Source organism: Columba livia, chromosome 7 (assembly GCF_036013475.1).
Source record: "Columba livia isolate bColLiv1 breed racing homer chromosome 7, bColLiv1.pat.W.v2, whole genome shotgun sequence".
Classification (NCBI taxonomy): domain Eukaryota; kingdom Metazoa; phylum Chordata; class Aves; order Columbiformes; family Columbidae; genus Columba; species Columba livia.
Window position 1 is genome coordinate 38,726,729 of NC_088608.1, and position 21,027 is coordinate 38,747,755.

The window sequence follows — 21,027 nt, forward strand, 5'->3', positions numbered from 1 at the left end:
TTTAAAAGTCTGTGCTTCTAAAAGGTCAAGAATTACACCCTGAATTAGAGTATTCAAGTAATGCATGAAGCTTGCCCCATGATGACATCTTTGCACACCTCCGCCAGATTATTTTAGAGTTTCTAATTTGTGCTATTTTTAAAAGAAGGTGGCAAGGAACTTCATTCTTGTGGTCAGAAAATCACTTCTCACATTCATTTCTCCTAATTGTTTCTCACAAATATTGCTATCCTATGTGTAAAGTGTAATTAAGATGTTCTAGATAAACAAACAAATTACAAGTCTGTTTGCATGATGGGAGGGCTGGAAAATCCACACTGAAGAAGCTGGAGGTTCCTGAAGCCTGTAAGTGGGTAACTTTAGTGGTTTGTAGCAAATCAGAATTGTGTTACCTAAACTGATGAAAATTGACAGGTAAATGAAATGCTACCACGCTTCACAGTTGAAGACAGCACCACTTTATCATCCCACAATCTCAAAACACTTCATAAGGGTGGATCCCAGCTTCAGACTGAGAAACAAGCACAGAAAAGCACATGTAGAACTGTTATAGGACTGATGCTCCTTTCAAGTATTTTCAGGTTTTAGGCTTTCAGCATTTGCAAAGCACTGAAAACATTTCTCCACTACATTTTGTTGAGTGACAGCAGTATTAAATTTCAGAAGTAAATTGGGATTTATAGAAGAATTGATGATAAGATCTGTAAATGAATTCCTAGGCACCAGAGTACATGGAATTACATGAAGCCAGGAAAAAAAGGGTTGTGCTCTCCTCTTCATCCTGTTCCAACCAAAAAAAGGTATTTACATGAGCAGAGAACCAGGCCTAAGTGTGCATGGCATCACAGCACTGGGGTCACATTTGCACGCCCACCGTTCATGGAAAAAGCCAAATTTCAAACCCCTTGCTTGTGTGAGAATCACAGAATCCCAGGTTGGAAGGGACCACAAGGACCATCTGGTCCAACCTTCCTTGTCACAAGCACAGTCTAGACAAGTTGGCCCTGCACCTTGTCTAGCCGAATGTTTAAAGTGTCCCACATTGGGGCACCCACCACTTCCCTGGGGAGATTATTCCAGTGGCCAGTTCTTCTCATCATGAAAAATTTCCCACTTGTGTCCAATTGGAATCTCCCCAGAATTAACTTGTACCTGTTGCCCCTCATCTTTTGCAAGGGATTCCTTGTAAAAAGAGAGTCTCCAAATCAAGTCAGGGCTGTATGAAAAATTCCACCTAGCTCCGAATCTGCTTGCAAAACCAAAGACGTATATGTACACCCTTAAAACATTCTCCTTAAAGGCCGCCCATCAGAACATCGACAAAGATTTCCAGAGGGGAATGGCATCAAGCGACTGAAAACTACATTCAGATCAACAAAGAACAACCCAACACAGTACAGAAATAACCATCCATTCCTCAGGTCCACCACGCAAGGAAGGAAGGAAACAGGTAATTTTCCTGTGCTAGAGATGCAGGAGACGAAAAGCACTTCACAGAAAGTATAAAGCAGAAAGCAAGAAATACTCCCAAGCGGCAGGTCCCCTCAGGCACAGGATTCACCGACCAAGTCCCTTGGGAGGAAAAGAAGGGTTAATTAAGCTCTTTAAAGAACTATAATTAGTTCGACAGGAAAGACAGTTCTGTCTTCCTGATTCAGCTACAGTGAGTGCCAAGAAGTCTGAACACGCATGCAGAGAGGGCATACATATATATATGTATATATAAAACACAATGACAATAAGTGGAGTCTAAATCAGACCTTGAGAAATCGATCAGTTCCTGTAGTTGACATATCTTGCTTTGCAGATCTAGTTGACCAAAACATTAATGCAAAACATTAAAATTACAATACTTTTTATTTTTCACTGTGTAAATTTAATGTCATTTATCAGTTCAGCTTCAAGCTGGGGGTCAATATTTAGTTTCTATATTTAATTACATTTTATTTTTGCCATGGCGTTTTCCAGATAAATGTTTAATCAGGGTGTTTACTATAATATAAAAATTACTGGAGTGAAAAGAATGAAGTAATAATGTTCTTATCTTTATATGTAACGTCATATGTTAAAATCTAGAAGGCTGATCAAAAAAGGGCAACAATGTCACTGAATGAAGAACCTTCTAACAAGCCCTTAAGGAGAAAAGGACCTAAGTAGTGGTAAAAATTAACAACCAGGATATGAAACCATCCTGCCTTTCAGAGAATATCAGGGAACCATTCATGCTTCAATATGGTGCAATAAAAAGCAAAATCTAAATTTAAGTTCAATGCATCCCAATTTCACCCATACAACACCAGTGCCAAAAACGTAGCAGGGATTTCTCTACCTAAATAACATGCCAGGTTTGGAGCAGAATTCAAAATGAAACTTGCCAAGGACCAAATGTTTCAGCTAGTAGAAAACTGGCAAGTATACTGCAAAACCTGCTGCATAAAAAGAATGTATTTCCTACATATTTCCAGGTAGTACTTCCTATCTATGATTCTATAAGATATATATAGAGATATATATATATATATTTTCCCTCCCCTAAGTTTGTCTGGTTTGCGGTCCTGTTTTCTGCTCCTTTTTTCCTTCGTTTTAGTCACTGCTGAGCCCATTTCTTCCTGCAGAAATGACTCATTTTCAATAGGCACCATCAGTCTTCTCTTACTGTCTTTGCTTACTGTGCGTAGACCAACTCTTGCCTAAATCATGTAAAGACACGTTGTTCATCAAATCCTATCTACAGAGGAAGTTTTCTTCTAAATTAGGCAGGAGGTAGCTGCTTAGTGACATTTAAACTTGTGCAGAAGACAACCCCAAGTGGCAGTTTATGTTCTCTCCATCATAAAGCCATAGAGTCTGGACAAAATAAACCACATAAAATGCATTTTTGCAAGGGGTGGAAATTCATTTTCACAAAGTAACTGGGAAGGGACAAGAGAGATGTAACAGGACACTGAGCCCTTCCCTTTTGGAACACCAGTTCATCCAACCCATACAAAGGAGGACAAACCTGCTCCATGAAGCTCACCCAGTGATCTGGATCGGCATCCATATTCCTAAAAAGAATTCTCTTCATAGGAAATTCAATGCAAAACAGCTTAATCCATTAGAAGAGCAAAATGCAGAAAACGAAAACCAACCGTGTTGCTGTTTCTGCGCGCCTACGACCAACGCAAATCTCATCGAGATGGGAGCATCTCATGCTCGGGTGACTTTACAGCCCACGACGGCTCCGCTGGCATCGCTCCCACGCACTCATCTCGCTTTCAAGAAATCACAATTACTGCTCCGCGCTAGAGCAATTCTCTGAGGTGGTAACTGAATTTAACCAGATTTTTGCAATAGGAAACAAACAAATAAATCAGCAAAGAAGCAGAACAAGAAGAAATAAGTTTTTATCTCCAGGATCGATGGTTCTTATTTACTCATCCCTTACAAACACTCTGCTGAGCATTAAAATGCTGTAAGACACTCGAGACAATAATCTCTTATGTATGAACCATCCAGCTGAGGGAGAAGGAAAATGATATTCCACATTTAGTTTTGCTGATGTGACTGCACAACAAAAACCTCCTAGTGAAGACCAGAAGGACTAGAAGAATTTCAAACGTTCTTGTGGGTTTTGACTTAATTTTAGTCTGTGCAGTTCATTGAACAAACTAAAATACAGCTGCACTAAATCTGGTATGATTTGGTGTAATTGGTATGACCTTGTCTATATTAAGAGGCCAAAAATAAGATATTAAAAAAATCTGAAAATGCCCACATGCCTTGGGTTGGCACAGACGTTAACTGAAATTTCTAGTGTAAGCAGGATATTACGTATATATTGTAATTCAGATGGGAATACATGTGTATGTGGATTCCACTGACAGCCAACCTAATGACACCAATGGAGTAGGACTGACCTACTAGAAAAATCTTCACTTTGACTTTTCCAGGAATGTTCCTCCTCAAAAACTCATGGCCTCACAGCCCAGATCCCTGATTTACTGTTGGACCGAGAACAACTCTCATACTCTCCAGATCCTCAGGTCTTTAATGTTTTACTTGTGGAAGAGAACTCTTGGAATAATGGCCAGAAAAACCAACTGCAACAAGGGGGCTGTGCCCAGGAACGCCAGTGAAATGCAAGGCTACCAGAAGGAAATAATACCTAAATACAGATGTGTCTGTGTTGTTCGGACAGTCATGGGCGCTTACCCAGCATCTTTCTACTGTTCGTATATGCTGGGAAACCTTCAGTCGCCCTCAGGTAAATCCACATCTGTAGGCGGCTTAGACTGCAACAACTCCTTCCAAACTTGCCAAAGACATACATGTCAGATGCAGATATGTATCTCTGAAAATTATGTTTGTGAATAGCCGAGCCAAGAAAAATTCCGGACCTGAACCAACAGCAAGTTCTGCCTCTGAAAGCATCGTGACAAGAAGCCCATCGGCTCCCCAGGCTTCGGGCTGGAAATGTATGTTCCTGAGGAAAACCAGATGAAAAGCCAACGCCAATGGAGCTGCGTGACTCATAGCGCTCACCTCGGCCAAGACAAAAATATCACGGGACTGAAAACAGCAAGTAATCCTCAGTCATCATGCAAAATAAAAGGTAAAAGACACAGAGCTGTTGTTGGTTTCTTTATTTTTTTTAAATAGCACAAGGCTGCCATGTGACAGGGTGATGCTAATTGCTCTATTTCAAGAACCCTTCAGAGTAAGGGACAGAGACAGAGTAATTGAGGCTTTATAATGACTAATATTAACCAGCTGAGTGCTGCATTGCGAGGCTGAGCCTACACAGGGCGGCATGGCTGGGCAGCTGGTCACACAGAATCCCAGAATGTCAGGGGTTGGAAGGGACCTGGAAGGCTCATCCAGTGCAATCCCCCCATGGAGCAGGAACACCCAGATGAGGTTACACAGGAAGGTGTCCAGGCGGGTTGGAATGTCTGCACAGAACGAGACTCCACAACCTCCCTGGGCAGCCTGGGCCAGGCTCTGCCACCCTCACCAGGAACAAGTTTCTTCTCAAATTTAAGTGGAATCTCCTGTGTTCCAGTTTGCACCCATTGCCCCTTGTCCTATCATTGGCTGTCACCAAGAAGAGCCTGGCTCCATCCTCCTGACACTCCCCCTTTCCATATTGATCCCCATGAATGAGTCCCCCCTCAGTCTCCTCTTGTCCAGCTCCAGAGCCCCAGCTCCCTCAGCCTTTCCTCACACGGGAGATGCTCCACTCCCTTCAGCATCTTGGTGGCTGCGCTGGACTCTCTCCAGCAGTTCCCTGTCCTGCTGGAACTGAGGGGCCACAACTGGACACAATATTCCAGGTGTGGTCTCACCAGGGCAGAGTAGAGGGGCAGGAGAACCTCTCTGACCTACTGACCACCCCCTTCTAACCCACCCCAGGTACCATTGGCCTTCCTGGCCACAAGGGCCCAGTGCTGGCTCATGGTCACCCTGCTGTCCACCAGGACCCCCAGGTCCCTTTCCCCTACGCTGCTCTCTAATAGGTCAAGCTCCAACTTATACTGGAACCTGGGGTTGTTCCTGCCCAGATGACAGACTCTACACTTGCCCTTGTTATATTTCATTAAATTTTTTCCCACCCAACTCTCCAGCTGGTCCTGGAGAACTGGGACAACCAGTCACTAGAAGGCATTATTGGCTAAGCTCCTGCAGCAATAAACAGGGGGGAAATTAACTCAGGTTTAATAAACACTGTAGAGTAAACATTATTTCAGATAGACACCAAATATAAATACTTAGGGTTTTTTTCTTAAAGACACAGTCAACTTCTAAGCAACAGCATCTAAAACACTGAGCTCTCCCAGAGCTTTTCCATATGTCTGTCTAAAAGAAAGATCCCAAGAGGGTTGTTCTTCCCTCCACCGTTTTGAACACAGATCACAATGTCTCAGATGACATTAGAATGAACTGAGAACAGGGAAAGGTTTATTACTGAAGGCAGGTGTCTGTTACAGCCCAGCTAGAATATCCTTTGCACCAGCCAACCTTTCAGTCAAACAAACAGCATAATTAGGGCAATCGTGCTTGTAGGGTCAGAACCCAAACAGAAACCCATACAGAGAGGGCTGCCACGAACACCCAGCAGTACGCTGGGCCTCAACTGTTCAGATCAAAAGGATAAACACGTCTACAAGTTGCATGGACAACAAACACTTTCTGCTGCTTTTTCATGCTTGGAGCCTTGGGATTTTTGGCATTGCAAAATACAGGCAAAGAATCTCCGACACCAAAAATAATAAGTGTAACCAGAAGAAAAACACAGAAGGGCACACACTTGTCATTTTGTCTTTGGAGAATAAGAAACAATCTCTTCCAAATAGATCGCAAGACATTATTACAACGCAGCCTCTGAAGAAACAGCAAGGTAAACCTCAGCCTACAAGTTTAGCACACATCTGACATTTTATAAATCTGTTCTAAGAAAATATATTCTTGTTCTTAAACTACGCCTCAAAATCATCAGCAATTTCATTTATAGCGGAAGACCATCAGGATTCCTCCACTCATGCAGGTGCCCCTCTCAGAAGACACCACCACTAATGCCTTCATTTTGACACAGCAATAGAAAATTCCTGCTGTAAATAACAAAACGATTCGTGCTGTGCCACACTGTGCTGGCCCAAAGTTTCTCCCTAACGTGTCGTTAAGGGAAATGCATCCATTAGCTCAGATTAGCGCTTCCTCCAGAGCAGCAAGATGAACGGCAGATGACACCTTAGAGGGTTTTGCTAGCAAGTGTCAAAGAAAGCAACCAAAAACACAAGATAAATTAATATAATCATATCGAAAGCCAGAAAATAGCACTAAGTGACAACCCATCCGCTTTTCTCCAAAGTTATGTTTTGATGGGTAAGTACAAGATCTAGTGATCTATGTTCTGGAAGGGAGTTGCAGTGCGAAAGGCTGCTGTCCAAATAAGTCCCATTTAAAGCAAGACTAAACTCTGAAAGCAAGGAGGGAATAAATCATATGAGTAACTGAGGGTTGCAGCTAAATGACAGCACATTTCACAGGATTAGACAGCCAAAATATATATAAATATTCAAAAAAAAAAGGCATGAGATAGAACAAGAGATAAAGGAGGCCCCAAGAAATTCTGGTCTTGTTTTCAAACATCATGGACACAGTTTGGGGCAGAATGGGACTGATATGTCCTCATAGCCTTGGAAGTCCACACCACAGCAAAGCTGTATGGTAACGAAGACACATTGCAGATAGGAATCACGTAAACAGCAAAGAGTGCAGTTATATAGTCTCTGCTGACAAAATCAGATCTACAAGACTGACTTACCTAAAGGTAGTGAATGAATTGGGGGAAAGGAAAGAAAAACAACAACAACAAAAAAGAACAAACCGCACACCCCCCTGCAACAGCAGAATGAACATAGAAAAATGTGAATACCCTCCAGGGAATTTCCATTCTGCACTTGCTTCCCAATTACTTTACAGCCACCACATTTCAGCACAGAGCAAGAAAAAGAGAAGAGGCCTCTGTCCCAGCTTACAGTCCAATTAACACATGATGAGTGTGAAGATTTCTAATGACTTTCAGGCATTGATCCATGAATCCACCCACCTGCATTCCTACAAATATCCAAGAATATCCAGAGTGACAGACTGACGTGAACATTGCCATAAACACAGTGTGAATAAGAAAGCTTTTGCCTCATTAGCTTTGGCCAATGAGATATCAACGGATCTTCCCACTTTTCGACCTGAAACTGAATCCAGACCTCTACCATTAGCAGAGAAAGTAGATCACTTTTCCATATCAACAAATATCTGAACAGGCATAAGGAAGGGACAACACATCTTTTGAAAAGAAAGGTGACAGGAGGCCGAAGATTGACCAGATCGATGATGGAAACCCATCAACCCATATGCCACTCCTACCTTTCTGTTATTCATCACAGTTACCAGCAATGTGACAACTGCTTTTTGCCACTGAGCAGCAAGATAGTGTTTCATGAAGGGAAGATGCTGACATTGAGCAGATCTTGCCATGGCTGATGTGGCTGGGGCAGGGAGGCTCCCCAAGGGCACTTTTGCATCCCCATCCAGAGTTCAGCCTCCTGTGTCCTTGCCCTCAAACCTCTTCTATCACACACACTTTACAAAACCCACATTTTTTTTTTCTTCCCATGTCTTCCTGAAAGAATAAACTAATCCAGTATTAGTAAAGACAGGCTATTATCTACAGGAAAAACAAAAGATATTCATCTTATCTAAGGCTCAGCATAAACAACAGATGGGGAGAAGGGAAGCGGAGACGGCGTTCGGTATGGCCTGTACGAGCACCCAAGGTCGGAGGGTTTTGCCCCATTTTGCAGACAGGGGGAGGTGAGGACCCCGCAGCCACAGGGCTGTCTGCAAGAGGACGGAGAGCTACAAGCAGCCTGCAGCGACCTGCCTGCCTTACAACTGTGTGCTCCTCGCCAGGGAGCGCGGAGCGTGTCCTGCTGCGGGAAGTGCTTGTGCTGGTTTGAGGCTGAACGGTGGCTGGCACAATAACTGCCTAATTCATGAGGAAGGGCTCCCTCGGTGATATAACAAACTGTCCATATGAGAAAAAAGAGAAGAGAAGGAGAAACGAGGAGGAGAAGGAGAAACGAGGAGGAGAAGGAGAAACGAGGAGGAGAAGGAGAAACGAGGAGGAGAAGGAGAAACGAGGAGGAGAAGGAGAAACGAGGAGGAGAAGGAGAAACGAGGAGGAGAAGCAGAAACGAGGAGGAGAAGCAGAAACGAGGAGGAGAAGCAGAAACGAGGAGGAAAAGGAGAAACGAGGAGGAGAAGGAGAAACGAGGAGGAGAAGGAAGAAGAAGAAGAAATGAGGAGGAGGAGAAGAAATGAGGAGGAGGAGAAGAAATGAGGAGGAGGAGGAGAAGAAATGAGGAGGAGGAGACGAAGGAGAAGAAATGAGGAGGAGGAGACGAAGGAGAAGAAATGAGGAGGAGACGAAGGAGAAGAAATGAGGAGGAGACGAAGGAGAAGAAATGAGGAGGAGACGAAGGAGAAGAAATGAGGAGGAGACGAAGGAGAAGAAATGAGGAGGAGACGAAGGAGAAGAAATGAGGAGGAGACGAAGGAGAAGGGAGGAGACGAAGGAGAAGGGAGGAGACGAAGGAGAAGTGAGGAGACGAAGGAGAAGGGAGGAGACGAAGGAGGGAAGGAGGGAAGGAGGGAAGGATCAGAGCTTTCTTCTATTGATTTCTACAAAATAATATGAAAAACTTAGCAAATCTCTATGTTTACACAGGCTTTAGCGCAGGAACAACTAATTAAGATACTATTCCAAAAGAAAAACAAAATCATTGATATAGACTCTTGTTGGACGGCTGTTTCATGTATTTCCTTCCAAATGTACTAAAAATACAACAAAAGTTCTTGTTGAAATACAAGACGACTTCTTGTGGATTCTGAGGCGATGAGAGGGAAGAACTAGAGGACACCAGAAATCTTTTATGAAAAGGTGAAAAACACAGGGAAGAGCAATCTGTTAGGGTCAGGTAAGAATTCAAGCAACAGGTCGCGTTTTTCTGAAGGTTTTAATGTTGCTTCCTGCCAGCACGGCTTGGCTGGCATCGAAGGAAGGATGGGCTGCAATATAGTGGCATTTACTTGCAATTATGTTTGCTTCAAAATAGTAACTTCTTCAAAGCATCTTGGGCAAAGGAAGGAAGGGACAAATCATCTAAGGGGTGGCAAGAGGAGGATGAGAATTTCCATTACAAACTATGTGTTAGGTAGTCCCACCCCCTAAAAAAAGAAGTCATGATGCTGTACTAGGATGTGAGAAAAGGAAGATCGTGGTTTGTGTGCGTCAAATGACAAGAGTAACAGTCACATTATATTTCACGTCCAGAACCTGCATGAACACAACCAACTTGGAGGAAGAGTCGGCTCCTAAAATCCTTACAGGTGAGCCCAGTATTTCAGCCCAGCTTGAAGTTTGGATCAGAGCTTTCTTCAGGCATCAGAAGAGCCTTTAGCAAATACTCCCACACATCATAAGCACTTACTTTCAGTCCCAGCCACAGATGTGGACCAGGAACAGGTACAAAGTCGTTTCCCAAATCATTTTTCACACTGGTAGGTGCCCTATTAAAAAACCTCACAGCTCTAAGGAGGCCCAGAATAAACACGATGTGACTCAAGGTTTAGCTCGCCATAAAATGCTTAAGGATGAGAGACACTGCCCCATTCATCAAGAGACTAAAACAAGAAAAGAAAGGCAATTTACTTTACAGAGGCCACCATTTGATGTCTAGATTTCTAACCCACTTCAGACAAGTGAAAAACTAACCTTCATATTGCCAGATGAAGTAGATTTTTAAAAGCACTTTAACACCCACTATTCTGGAAACAGTATTTTGATGATATAGATTATGTTACAGCCAAAATAACCTTTTCCTAAAAGCTTGCTAAACCAATTTTTAATAAGCAAGCACTACCACTACACCACTTTCTCACAGATCTTTGCTCTGTTTTCATTCAGAAACTGAAATCGTAGAACAATTTCAATCTCTGTCTCTCTTTCAGTTTATACACATGAAGAAAAAAATGAGTTCAATTGTACTGAGTAATGCCAGGGTAGCTTGCAGCTCTGTAGGATATAACCAGTACATACAAAAGAAATGTTCACAAATAACCTCAGCAGAGCTGGAACACCAAACCAATGTCTACAGGTCTCCGCTACCAAAACCAAGCAAATAAGTATTAAATTAAGCTACGCTTAACTTGACTATATGTAGCAAGAAACGGCAACTAGCCAAAAAACACACGGTAAAGAGCAAGAGTGTTTTTCAGTCCTTAAAGATAACAGTGAAATGAGCTGGGCTATAGCAACCCAGCTGGGAAGAGGTTTTTCCAGAAGCACATTCATGGATTTTTTAAGTTTATAATTTCAAACGTGTACATATGAAAAGGTTAATGTTCTTCTGCTTCTTCGCTTTGGAGGTCACGAAGGAGGCAAAACCAAAGCAATCTTTGATGCTGTCACAGCCCACATGGAGATGCTATTTAACAGCATGGAGCTGTCAAGGAAAAAGACTCATTTTCTTTAAAGCAAATCCCAAAGTCTTCTATGAACTCTTCATATAACGAACCTCTGTTTCATGTTTTTTCAATAAAAAAATCTGGGGAAAAAAGCAACTAGTCTAAGGTTTATAAGTCCATGAATTCCTGTGTTAAATAATAAGCACTAATCACTGTTTTAAGTTAAACCTAGAAAAACATATTTTAAGAAAATGTGGCTTTGTAGCCTTTGCAGATGAATGTGCTTGGATTTGCGCTTTGGTCCTTCCCCCACCCAACACATGCATGAGCTTGACATCCCAGCAGCACTTTCAAAATAAACCCTTAAACCAGGTTTTTGTTGTGTTGTAAAGTGATTGAGCAAAAGTACCAGTTTCAATCTAACAACAAATAATGTGTCAAGATTATTATTATTATTATTGTTAGCAAAAAGTTCTATATACAAGTCTACAAAGTGCATGTATGCTTTGAAGCAAGCACCGGGTTTACGACACGGATGGAAAACACCCTCAAAGTCCCAAATGAAAGGCCTGAGTTTTCCACAGTTAAAGGAAAGCAAACATGTGTAAAGAAGTCAACTTTTATTCTGGAAGTCAGGCCTTTTGTAGCTGAAAAAGGATCAATATTTTTTAAAAGATGAATAGATGCTCACATAAGCCCTGTAATACCAGACTCACAACAACAACAGCATTAATGAAGCTGCATTTAAACAAGAATAGGCAGAACTTGTGTGTCATTTGCATGTATTCATGCCAAATAGCTGTAAGACTGGTGTAGGAGAGCAGCATCTAAACTTAGGATACGTAAGTCAAACAGTATCAAAGCAGTAAGGAACAACAAAGCCTCAAGAATTATAATATCAGGTAATCATCAGTAGGAAGATTTAACTGCAAAATTTGGAGCTGGTTTATTTACTATGTTGTGGTTTGGTTTGGGGTTTTTTAAATATTATTATTCATTTCAGCTTTAGCCAACAACACTGACGGCATTTGAAACTACCCAAGGCTACTGAATGTTGCTTGGGGTTCATTGTCAATTGAATTTGAACAGCAAAGAAACAAGGACGTAGCTGTTCCTCGGCAAGTCTGTTAACCTTTCACATCCACCACATGACCCTCCTTCCTCCCCAACATCATCCTCAGAGGGGAAACCCTTTCCAAAGAGAGGAACAACTCACCCAGCAGGGCATGGGGCATCGCTGCAGCTGCCACGTCCCAGCCGGTCCCTCTGACACACTTTCCGCGTCTGTGTCTCTGCCCACACACAACCAGTCACAAGCTTCTAAGAAATTATGCCAAGCAGAATTTACCCTCGAACTTTCTGCTGGGACGGGCGATTCATCTTCTCTTTCAACACGGACAGGGGCAGACGGTTTTGAAAGTATCTAGTAATTACACCTTTTGCTGTGCTTCCTCAGGCAAAGAAATCTGCTGTATCTAGAAGTCAAAACTTTGTAAGCAACATATGCAATATTTTATACACACATACATTCTACATACACACATATAGAAACCACAAACGTCTTTTGAAAAAGATCTACAAAGTTGGATTTCAGGCCTTAATCCAACTCAAACAACTGGAGCCTATGAGAAATCCTTTGTGGATGGGGAGATCATCCACCATCTGTGTTCTTTCAGCATCCTTGCGGTTTTTCCATCAGATGCTTCTTATTTTGGCAGGGGGAGCAGGGGCAGTTTCTTGGGGGTTTCTTCTATCAAGTCTCTTCTGGGCCTTTGTGTCACACAAAAGGGGTACAGACAACTAAAGGGACAGTCTGAGGTGTAACACCAGCTATAAATGCTGTCACGTCTTAAGTGATAGACAAAGGTAACTGAACCAAAAAACAAGCAAACTGCTACGTTAACCAGACACAGGCCATTGTTAGAGGATCTATTACAACAAGAGCTGTTCAGTATCCAAATTTCACCCGTCAATAAGTGAGATATGTTTGAGCTGAGTATCATACCCTTCTGAGAGTTAAACTCCCTTGGAAAAGACAGCTGCAGTCAACTCTTCCTAATAAATAAAACTGATTTTTCAGTGTAAACATAGTTCTGTTTTACAACAAGTACCTCAAATAACAGTTTGATTTTGCTCTACTGTAACATCAGTAGTGGATTTAGGGATGCCATCATTCTACATGGCTGTTGCATCACAACAGAGCAAGGATGGTAGTGTACAGTATATATAGTATTCAAGGGGAAATTGTACATTAGAGTTTCGCTATATCACTGGCACAACACACCACGACCACGCCGGACAAACCAGTTGCTGTTTACCTGGCAGGGAGGAGCAGCCAGTTCCGCACCAGAACCCCCTTCCCTGGCTGGTCCCAGGGCAAGAGCCCCAGACCAGGCCTTAGGGCTGACCCCGCCTAAAACCAGACTCAGGCTTTATGTGTCTTATTAAGGATATGAAAGCTCCCTGCCCAGTATTCCTCAGGCTGATGTGGGGAAGTCCAAACCCCAGCAAAATCCACTGCATTTCCATAAATCTCCAACAAGGGTTTTTACTTCTGAGAAAGCCACTGCAGAAGGCAGGCGCTCTGCGAGGCCTCACAACTCAGCTTCTCCTAGTGTACATCCCCACAAACTCAAGGGCATTGCTTCAAATTATTATTAAAACGAGCATAGTAGCGTAACTAACTCCTCTTTTGTGTCATGCAAATGTAGGGCTATTGGTAAACGCCAAATCACTAGATCAGATAAATTACAGAAGACACAGCGCTTTTGACATCTATGCACCTGCTGAACTTCAGCGACAAGTCAAATCTTGCTCACGCATGTATAAAAATTTAAGAGGATGGGATGACTAATGTAAGAATAGAGGAGAGTAAGGTGCTGTTTTGTCTGCGGTAACTTTAATAACCATCTCCCTGTGAAAAGAGGCGACGGAAATGTAAAGCCACCTGGTTTGGCTGGCTGCCCGCTTTCCAGGGCACTTGACCCCAGGGCTTCCTGAGCTCCCTGCAATGCTGCATCTCCAGCACCAGCCTGGATGAGTAACAACCAGACGGCACTGACACGGGGTTACAAACAACTTCCTCCACCGAGACGCCTCTGGTTGTAATTAGGAGCGAGGCGAGCGGCAGGGGCAGGGAGAGCAGCTCCTGCTGCAGCACAGGGCACTCCAGCATCTTCTTCAGCACCAGCCGCCCTGTTTGCATCTGCTACCTACAGCAGATCCATCCTGCTCCTCTGCCTTACCCCTCGAGTAACCCAAAAAGTCTCTTTAGCACAAGGTTGAGCAAAGGAAAAAAAAATATCTATATATGTATTAGGAAGTGGAGCAAAACAAGACCATCTCTTTGAGGTTTCTGGGTTACCTACAGGCTTTGCTCATGCTTAAAACAGAAACTAGCAGAGCTTCCAGCCACGACAGCAACGTAAAACCAAAGCAGCAGCTTTGATGCCTGCAGCAGACCCTGGCTAAGCTTTTGGTCAGCAGACCTCCACCTTTCCCCATCCTGACTCACCATCTCTCGCCTCCTTTCTGAGCCATCACACAAAAATGAAGATCACCCGCTTGTACCAGTTGTGGTTTTGTTTGGCCCAAACCAGACCAGGCAGACAGGGATGGACAGAAGTGCAGGGGTGAAGTATCATATCAAATAGTAAGAAGAACAACAGGTTTTATCTCACAACCTGCCGCACGGGCACAAGATCAAAAAGGAACAGGAAGGTGGAAGGATGGTGATCACGGACCCATTTTGTGATTCAGTCTGTTTCCTCAAACCGTAATCTTAATCCCTCTTCTCTCGATCTACCCAGACTGAGTCAGTCAGTACCTGTCCATCTAGAAAAACAGGCGGCTGTCACTTCATCAAGCGAGTTTATTTGTATATCTAGGCCTGAATGTCACACAGCGTGTCAAGTTAACGTATCATTAAGGTCACTTCCAGCTGAACAAAGGCAACCAAAAACCTCCAGCATATTGCGTTACCAAAGTTTGTCACAGAAAATTAGGTAATGCTGCTACACCAGGAATAGTCAGATAGATCAGATTTCACAGAACACTGATCCCTGGGCACGAGAAATTACAGCGGAAAAAAACTACGCATATAAAATTGTCTGTCACAATGCACAATACTGCGATTACAGAATGTTGTTGCCATTAACTGCAGCAAACTGATGGTTTACGTGTAATCCAAGACAGCAGAGTTTCATTTAAACTTGCAGTCGATATCATGAACAACAAGACATGCAGAAATTGTATTTTACTAATTAAAAAAATCAGTAAACCACTCTTCAGTGTCTAAAATAATAAGGTTAACAAATAACTACTTGGCAAATAAATCATGTACTCCCCTTTTTTATAACGTTAAGACATAAATAATTTCACCCTCAAAGAACTGGAGCAGATTCTTGAAGGTACAAGCCTCATTGGGAGGAAAAGAGATCCCTCAACTCAGTCATTAACAACAAATTAAACTGAAGCTTATCACATAAAAAAAGCAGCATTTCCTAGTTTTTAACCAGGTGTACAGAAGGGAGAGGACAGTATATAGGGAAAGGACAGTATATGTCAGGTCCATCCTGTCTCCTTTAAGAAGAAGGCCAGGAATGACTGGCATTTGTGTGTGACAACTACCAAATATGCTGGTAATGAAATAAAGTTATTCACAGGGATTTTAAAGGGATATAAATTATTATGGTGGGGTGCAAAAAGACAACCGTGTAACAGTTGAAAAGACCATTGAAGAGGTTAAGGACATAAAGCAAGTAATGGTGTATCAAGAAAATCCAAAGTAATTATTCAGAGACTAATAGCACCTCCATCCCCACAAAAGATTAGACAAAAAAAAGGAGTATATTTTACACACATACCATTTACCAAAATAGCACCCTTCCCTTGTCTCCCAAGTGCCCATCGCAAGGCCCATCAAGTCCGCAGGAGGATGATGAGCGCAGCAAAGCTCATCACTTCAAAGACAGAATTCCTGAGCCCGTGCCATCCGATACACTCCCATGATTTTCCATTCCACTCCTTCCATCACCATCCCCAAACCAGCTCCAGTTGCAGGCTGCTCCAGCAGCCACAAGAGAGACAGAGACGACCACAAGCAAAAGACTGAGTTCAGACTTTATTTTCTCCTTCTGGCAAGGAATAAAGCTGGTGTAATGGCCCAGCAGGAGACGCTTGGCACAGGGATGGAGGACACCTTGATCACAGCCGTGGCACCATGGTGGAAACACCCGTGGCTTGGGAAGGGGTGGAAGCCAAGCATGACCACTGCGACCAAAGCACTTGAGAAGCACACGCCATGAAGAGCCCGCTGATGAGCAAACCAATGTTTTATGTGTCACCGCGGCTCTATTTTCTACCCAACTCATCTCTGTTTTCAGTATTACCCACTAAGCAAAAGATTTAGTGCCGCAAAGGGCACCCTGGTCTTCTCCAGGGGGTGAAATCCCAAAGCCCACCCGTTGTCAAACCTTCTCCAACCCCTCCGAGGTGCCTCACATGGCCGGCTGCCAGCATCGCGGTGCTTCCTCCACCAGGCTTCGTTAACATAAGCAAATTATGAGTGCTAAATTAAAAGCCAGATCTGTCTGTGCTGTTAGCATGCAGGCTCCGGGGCTGAACAGTCACTTGCAATAATGAATGTCAAAAATTCCGTGCCTAAATTAAGGACAAAAAATTAGAAATTAAGGATGATCTTCCAAAATTCTAAATACAATCTGGGAATTCTACTGCCTTGGCCCCAGTTACTCCTCTGGATTAACACTTTAGCTCTAGGAGCTTCATGCCGATGGGCACGGAGAAATGCAAACCAGAGCATCCAACATCCATGGGGAAATGCTGGTCCTGCTCACCATAAAGCCAACATGCCTGTAAATTCTGGTGGAGCCAAGCTTTGGTGTCTGCGCTTCTAAAAGGTATCCTGAATGGCAATAGTTTTTACCATTATTGTGACAGACCACTAATGTAAACCCAGAAGGCCGAGCTGGGGCGGGAAATCCCAGAAAGGCTTTATTAGGGCATTTTATGAGAGGTTAATTGTAAAAAGCGACGTTTGAAGAAATTGGTTAACAATCAGGGAAGAGATTTCTGTTTATCCTACAAGCGAACAACTATATTTTATGTTAGTGCTACCAGGTTGCTGTGTCTGCTGGCAGAAGATAAACGCATTTCTGCTGCTAGCCCGAACCTGCACGTACTGAGTAAACATATTGTAGAGTAACAACGCACTTGCAGGGAGTTTATAGTGTGACACAGAGGGCCCCACAAGCCACAACCAACACTCCAAGCGCCTCTTTGTCCTGCCACACCATCCTCACCTTGGGGGGTGAAGGAGGAACGAACGCCTTGCAGAAAAATCCACGTTCCTCAGACTTTGTTCCTCCAAATAAAGGAGCCTCTGATGGTCTCTGATGGCTGAAATCTGGCTCTTAGGTTCACGATCAAGCTTATGTTTTACCTTCAAGCGCCCCACGGTTGCAAGAGATGCTGTGCAAACTAAAATACCGTCAGCCTTTTTCACAAAGGAAATAATAGTGATTTAAAGAAGAGGGAAGACAGGCACCAGGAGTAAATCAGATAGGTGAAATAACACGGCTGTAAAGCACCTTGCTCAAGCAGCACAAGTATGGAGGAGAGAAACCAATGTGTTACTGGGTGTAACACTGATGTGCCACCACATCCTCCATCTGCTGAGCCTTCACAAAGAAGTGGCTACAGACTGGGTTTTTGGGTGGGGTTTTTTTTGCTGCCTTTTTGTCTTTTATTCATTTTTTTTTAGGAAGACATCGTAAGGCTAGGTTACAGCACGCTTTTCTTATTTTAGTATAACAAACTTCCCTTCCTTGGCTATGATGGAGCATCACTCCAGTCTGGATGGTCCTTCAGCAGCCAGTGCTTGGCCCAGCAGCAGGAACTGCAGAATCCAGGTCCTTTATGCATCGTTCACAGAACATTCTGCCATGACATAATCAAACCCATAGGCCTACTGCTATTTTACTCCTTATCTTTTTTATTACGACATTCAGGGACTGGATTTTTAATTTATATCTGTATATTGAACTCATTCCTGAACATTCCATAACACTTCTTACCCTTTAGACACAGGATATGGCTTTGTTGCCGCATTAAGCATGAAGCTACATGGAGCCACACAGCAGAAGAAACTCTTTTTGATGAAAAATCGACATTTTTACAAACCAAACTATAGTTACAAAAGCAGGTGCCTACTAATTCCATGGCAGTGCCTCACACACATGCTTTAGCACCAGAGAGCTCAAAACCAGACGCAACACAGAAAAATGAGGCACAGTATTTTACAGCCCTACGATAGGGAATGACTTTAAGAGAGGAATTTTTGGCTGAATGGTTTTAACTAGGAAACGGGGGAAACCACCTGGAAGGCTCAACGTTCGCAAGGTGCTTCGGTGTAAAATCACTAGCGGCGTGGTCGGCAGGGCCCTCTTCTCTATTACACAAACCCCGCAAGCCAAGCAAAAATCACAGCTGGCAGAACACGGGGCGTGAAATAACTTCAGGAGACAAGAATAAAGCAGGAGAAAAATTCAAAGGGAGCGAACAGATGAAAATAATTATAAGACAATTTCGGAGACAGACTCTGGGTGGCTTAAAAAGAAGCAAGACAAAGCTCAGGAAGGGAATAGCGGAGGCAGCCAAAGGGTCTCAGCTATTGTCTGATAACAAGGAGAGAAATGTCACGGGGGATCAACACGCTGAATTTAATAACCGTTTGGAGCCGGGATGAGGTGGGAAAGAAGGTGTTAACTTTTTATGAAAGATGCGAGTTTGGCAACAGCCAGCCAACAGCTGCAAGCGGTATATATTGACTTTCACAAGCTCTGGAAGAGAACAGTAAGAAAGGAAAAAAGCAGCATCGTTGGTTTTTTGAACACGGGGTTCACCTAAGCCATCCAGTAGCAGAAAAGGAAAAGCTATAAGCATCATGTCCATATTGCTCCTTCCCAATGGAAACACAGTGGCATTCCTGTTCTCCACTCCCATCCCCACCAAGGGCTCCAGCTCTTTGGAACAAGCACCTGCGGTGGTTCCATTAGGAACTGACTGGAATGGAAAACAGCTCAATGAGCTCAAAACGCTTTCAAGAATGCATTAAAGAGAGCCGGGAGCCCCAGTCAACCTGCTAGGGGAAGAATAATGTTTACAGCATGGTTTGAGAGCATGGACTTCAAAGCAAGAACTGGCATCAGCCACAGGGAGCTCCCGTTTATCACACAGGCTTCACAAATCACAAAGCAACCTGTCCCAGGTATTTCAGGCATGCGGAAATCACGGTCCCTGCTCTTACCCTCCCCATCTAACTTGTCTGTTTTCATGATTTGATTTAATTCATTTCACCTTGAAGGCCTCTCGAGCAATTAAGTGTATGTTCTGCAACTGTGAGAAACAGCTCAACGTACTCTCAGATCTGCTGTGTGTCGTTATCAGCTCTTAACTCTCTTAAATCGCTATTCCTTTCAGCTGGCATTTATTACAAATGTAAAAAGAAGCCAAATCTATCTAACCATTAAAATCCATACAAGTGGCAGAAATTCTGTTGTTTTTTTCCAGTGGCAGCCATAAGAATAAAGTCTTCAAAATTCTGCATATTTAACTGTCGAGGGTTAAGATTGCGGGGTGACAATCAAACCCTGGCAGATGTATTGTTAACCTCCTCTCCCCCCCCATTTCCCCCTTTTGCCCCTCCCTCTCCCCCCTTCCCACTCAGGACAGGCGATCGGGAGGGACAGAAGGACAGAGAGAAGAGAGTTGGAAAAATTTAAAGATGTTTTACTAATGCTACTAATAAGAATAGAGAAAATAATACAAACTATACAAAACCAATCTTGAAAGTCTCAGCAACTGCAGAGCTGGCAACCAAAGTCCTGGACTGGACTCTGAAGCCAACCGGAGCTGGATTCAGTCTGTCACTAGGCCTCAGTTCACAGGGATGACTAGCAAGGTCCTCTCCTAATGTCGGCCATAAGTAGAAGGGACGAAGAAGGCAAAAGGCAAAAAGGGACGAGATCCTCGTGATCTCCCACTTTTATATGAAGTATCACATGAATGGGATGTTATACACAGTTGGTCAGTTTTTGGTCACCTGTTTCTCATTGCCCCTCTCACGAGCTGTCCATCCATGCTTATCAATAACTTCACATTCCATTGCTGTGTTTACCAAAACATGTATTTGGTTCTCCAGGAAAATGCAGCTGATATGAAGCTTTAGCTGACAGGCAAATTCACTAACAGAGAAACTTGTTTTTTAACAAATGTTATGTTATCTTGTACACCTGACAAGCCATTGAGCAAAAAAGCCTTTCTCAAGGAAGAGTTCTGATACTAACAGACCCACGTCACCCTCCTAACGTGAAAATTTCCATTCAGCCATACCAGTACAACCAAAGGGGCCTGAACAGACAGCTCTTCTAGACCTATTAAAAATAAAACTCCTACTTGGAAAACGCCACTTTATCTCTCTCCCCTCCATTCATTCATCTGTCTTGTAACATGCTGGAAATATTTGCACTGGCATGCAAGAAAGCAACTATGGTGCACCATTTAAGGATTAAAAATGCTTCTGAATAGCAGAGTCAGTGTCTACAAGCCACCTTATAACGCTGGGTAGATTCATAGGCTGTTAAATTCCTTACGTATTTAAAAGGATACTTTGGAGTACATTTCTCTTCCTTCAGTTGTACAGCTTTCATTAAACCAGACAATGAGATATTTTTTCCCCCTTTGCATGCCGAAACTGGAATCGCTCGCCTTGGCAACAAAATCCTGTCATTTCTATTCGTGCCAAAAGCGTCTTTCTTCCTGTATCGCCAAGTTTGCTGCAGCTTCAGCAGAGCAAGTTGTATCGCCGCACAAAGCCAAGAGCACCCGTGCAAGGGTCTGCAAAGGAAAGTCATGGAAAGCCTGTGGCCAAGAGCCAGCAGGTTCTTTCAGCGGCTTCCCAATTTAAAAACAGCCAAATATTGCCTTATCTCATCACAC

At 43.2% G+C, this 21,027-nt stretch overlaps 1 protein-coding gene across 4 annotated transcripts in view; it reads right to left on the bottom strand.

Annotated features, from left to right (window-relative positions):
- Positions 1–21,027, bottom strand: part of ANKRD44 (ankyrin repeat domain 44) — a 95,645-nt gene that overhangs the window by 61,429 nt on the left and 13,189 nt on the right. Inside the window, exon 1 of one of the 4 annotated variants that reach the window (XM_065069938.1) lies at positions 12,227–12,370. The exons of the other annotated variants lie outside the window; for them this stretch is intronic. Within the exon in view, the coding sequence (XP_064926010.1) occupies positions 12,227–12,238 (12 nt within the window). The 5' untranslated portion in view covers positions 12,239–12,370. Of the gene's footprint in view, positions 1–12,226; positions 12,371–21,027 lie in introns of those variants that run through there. 4 annotated transcript variants of the gene reach the window in all.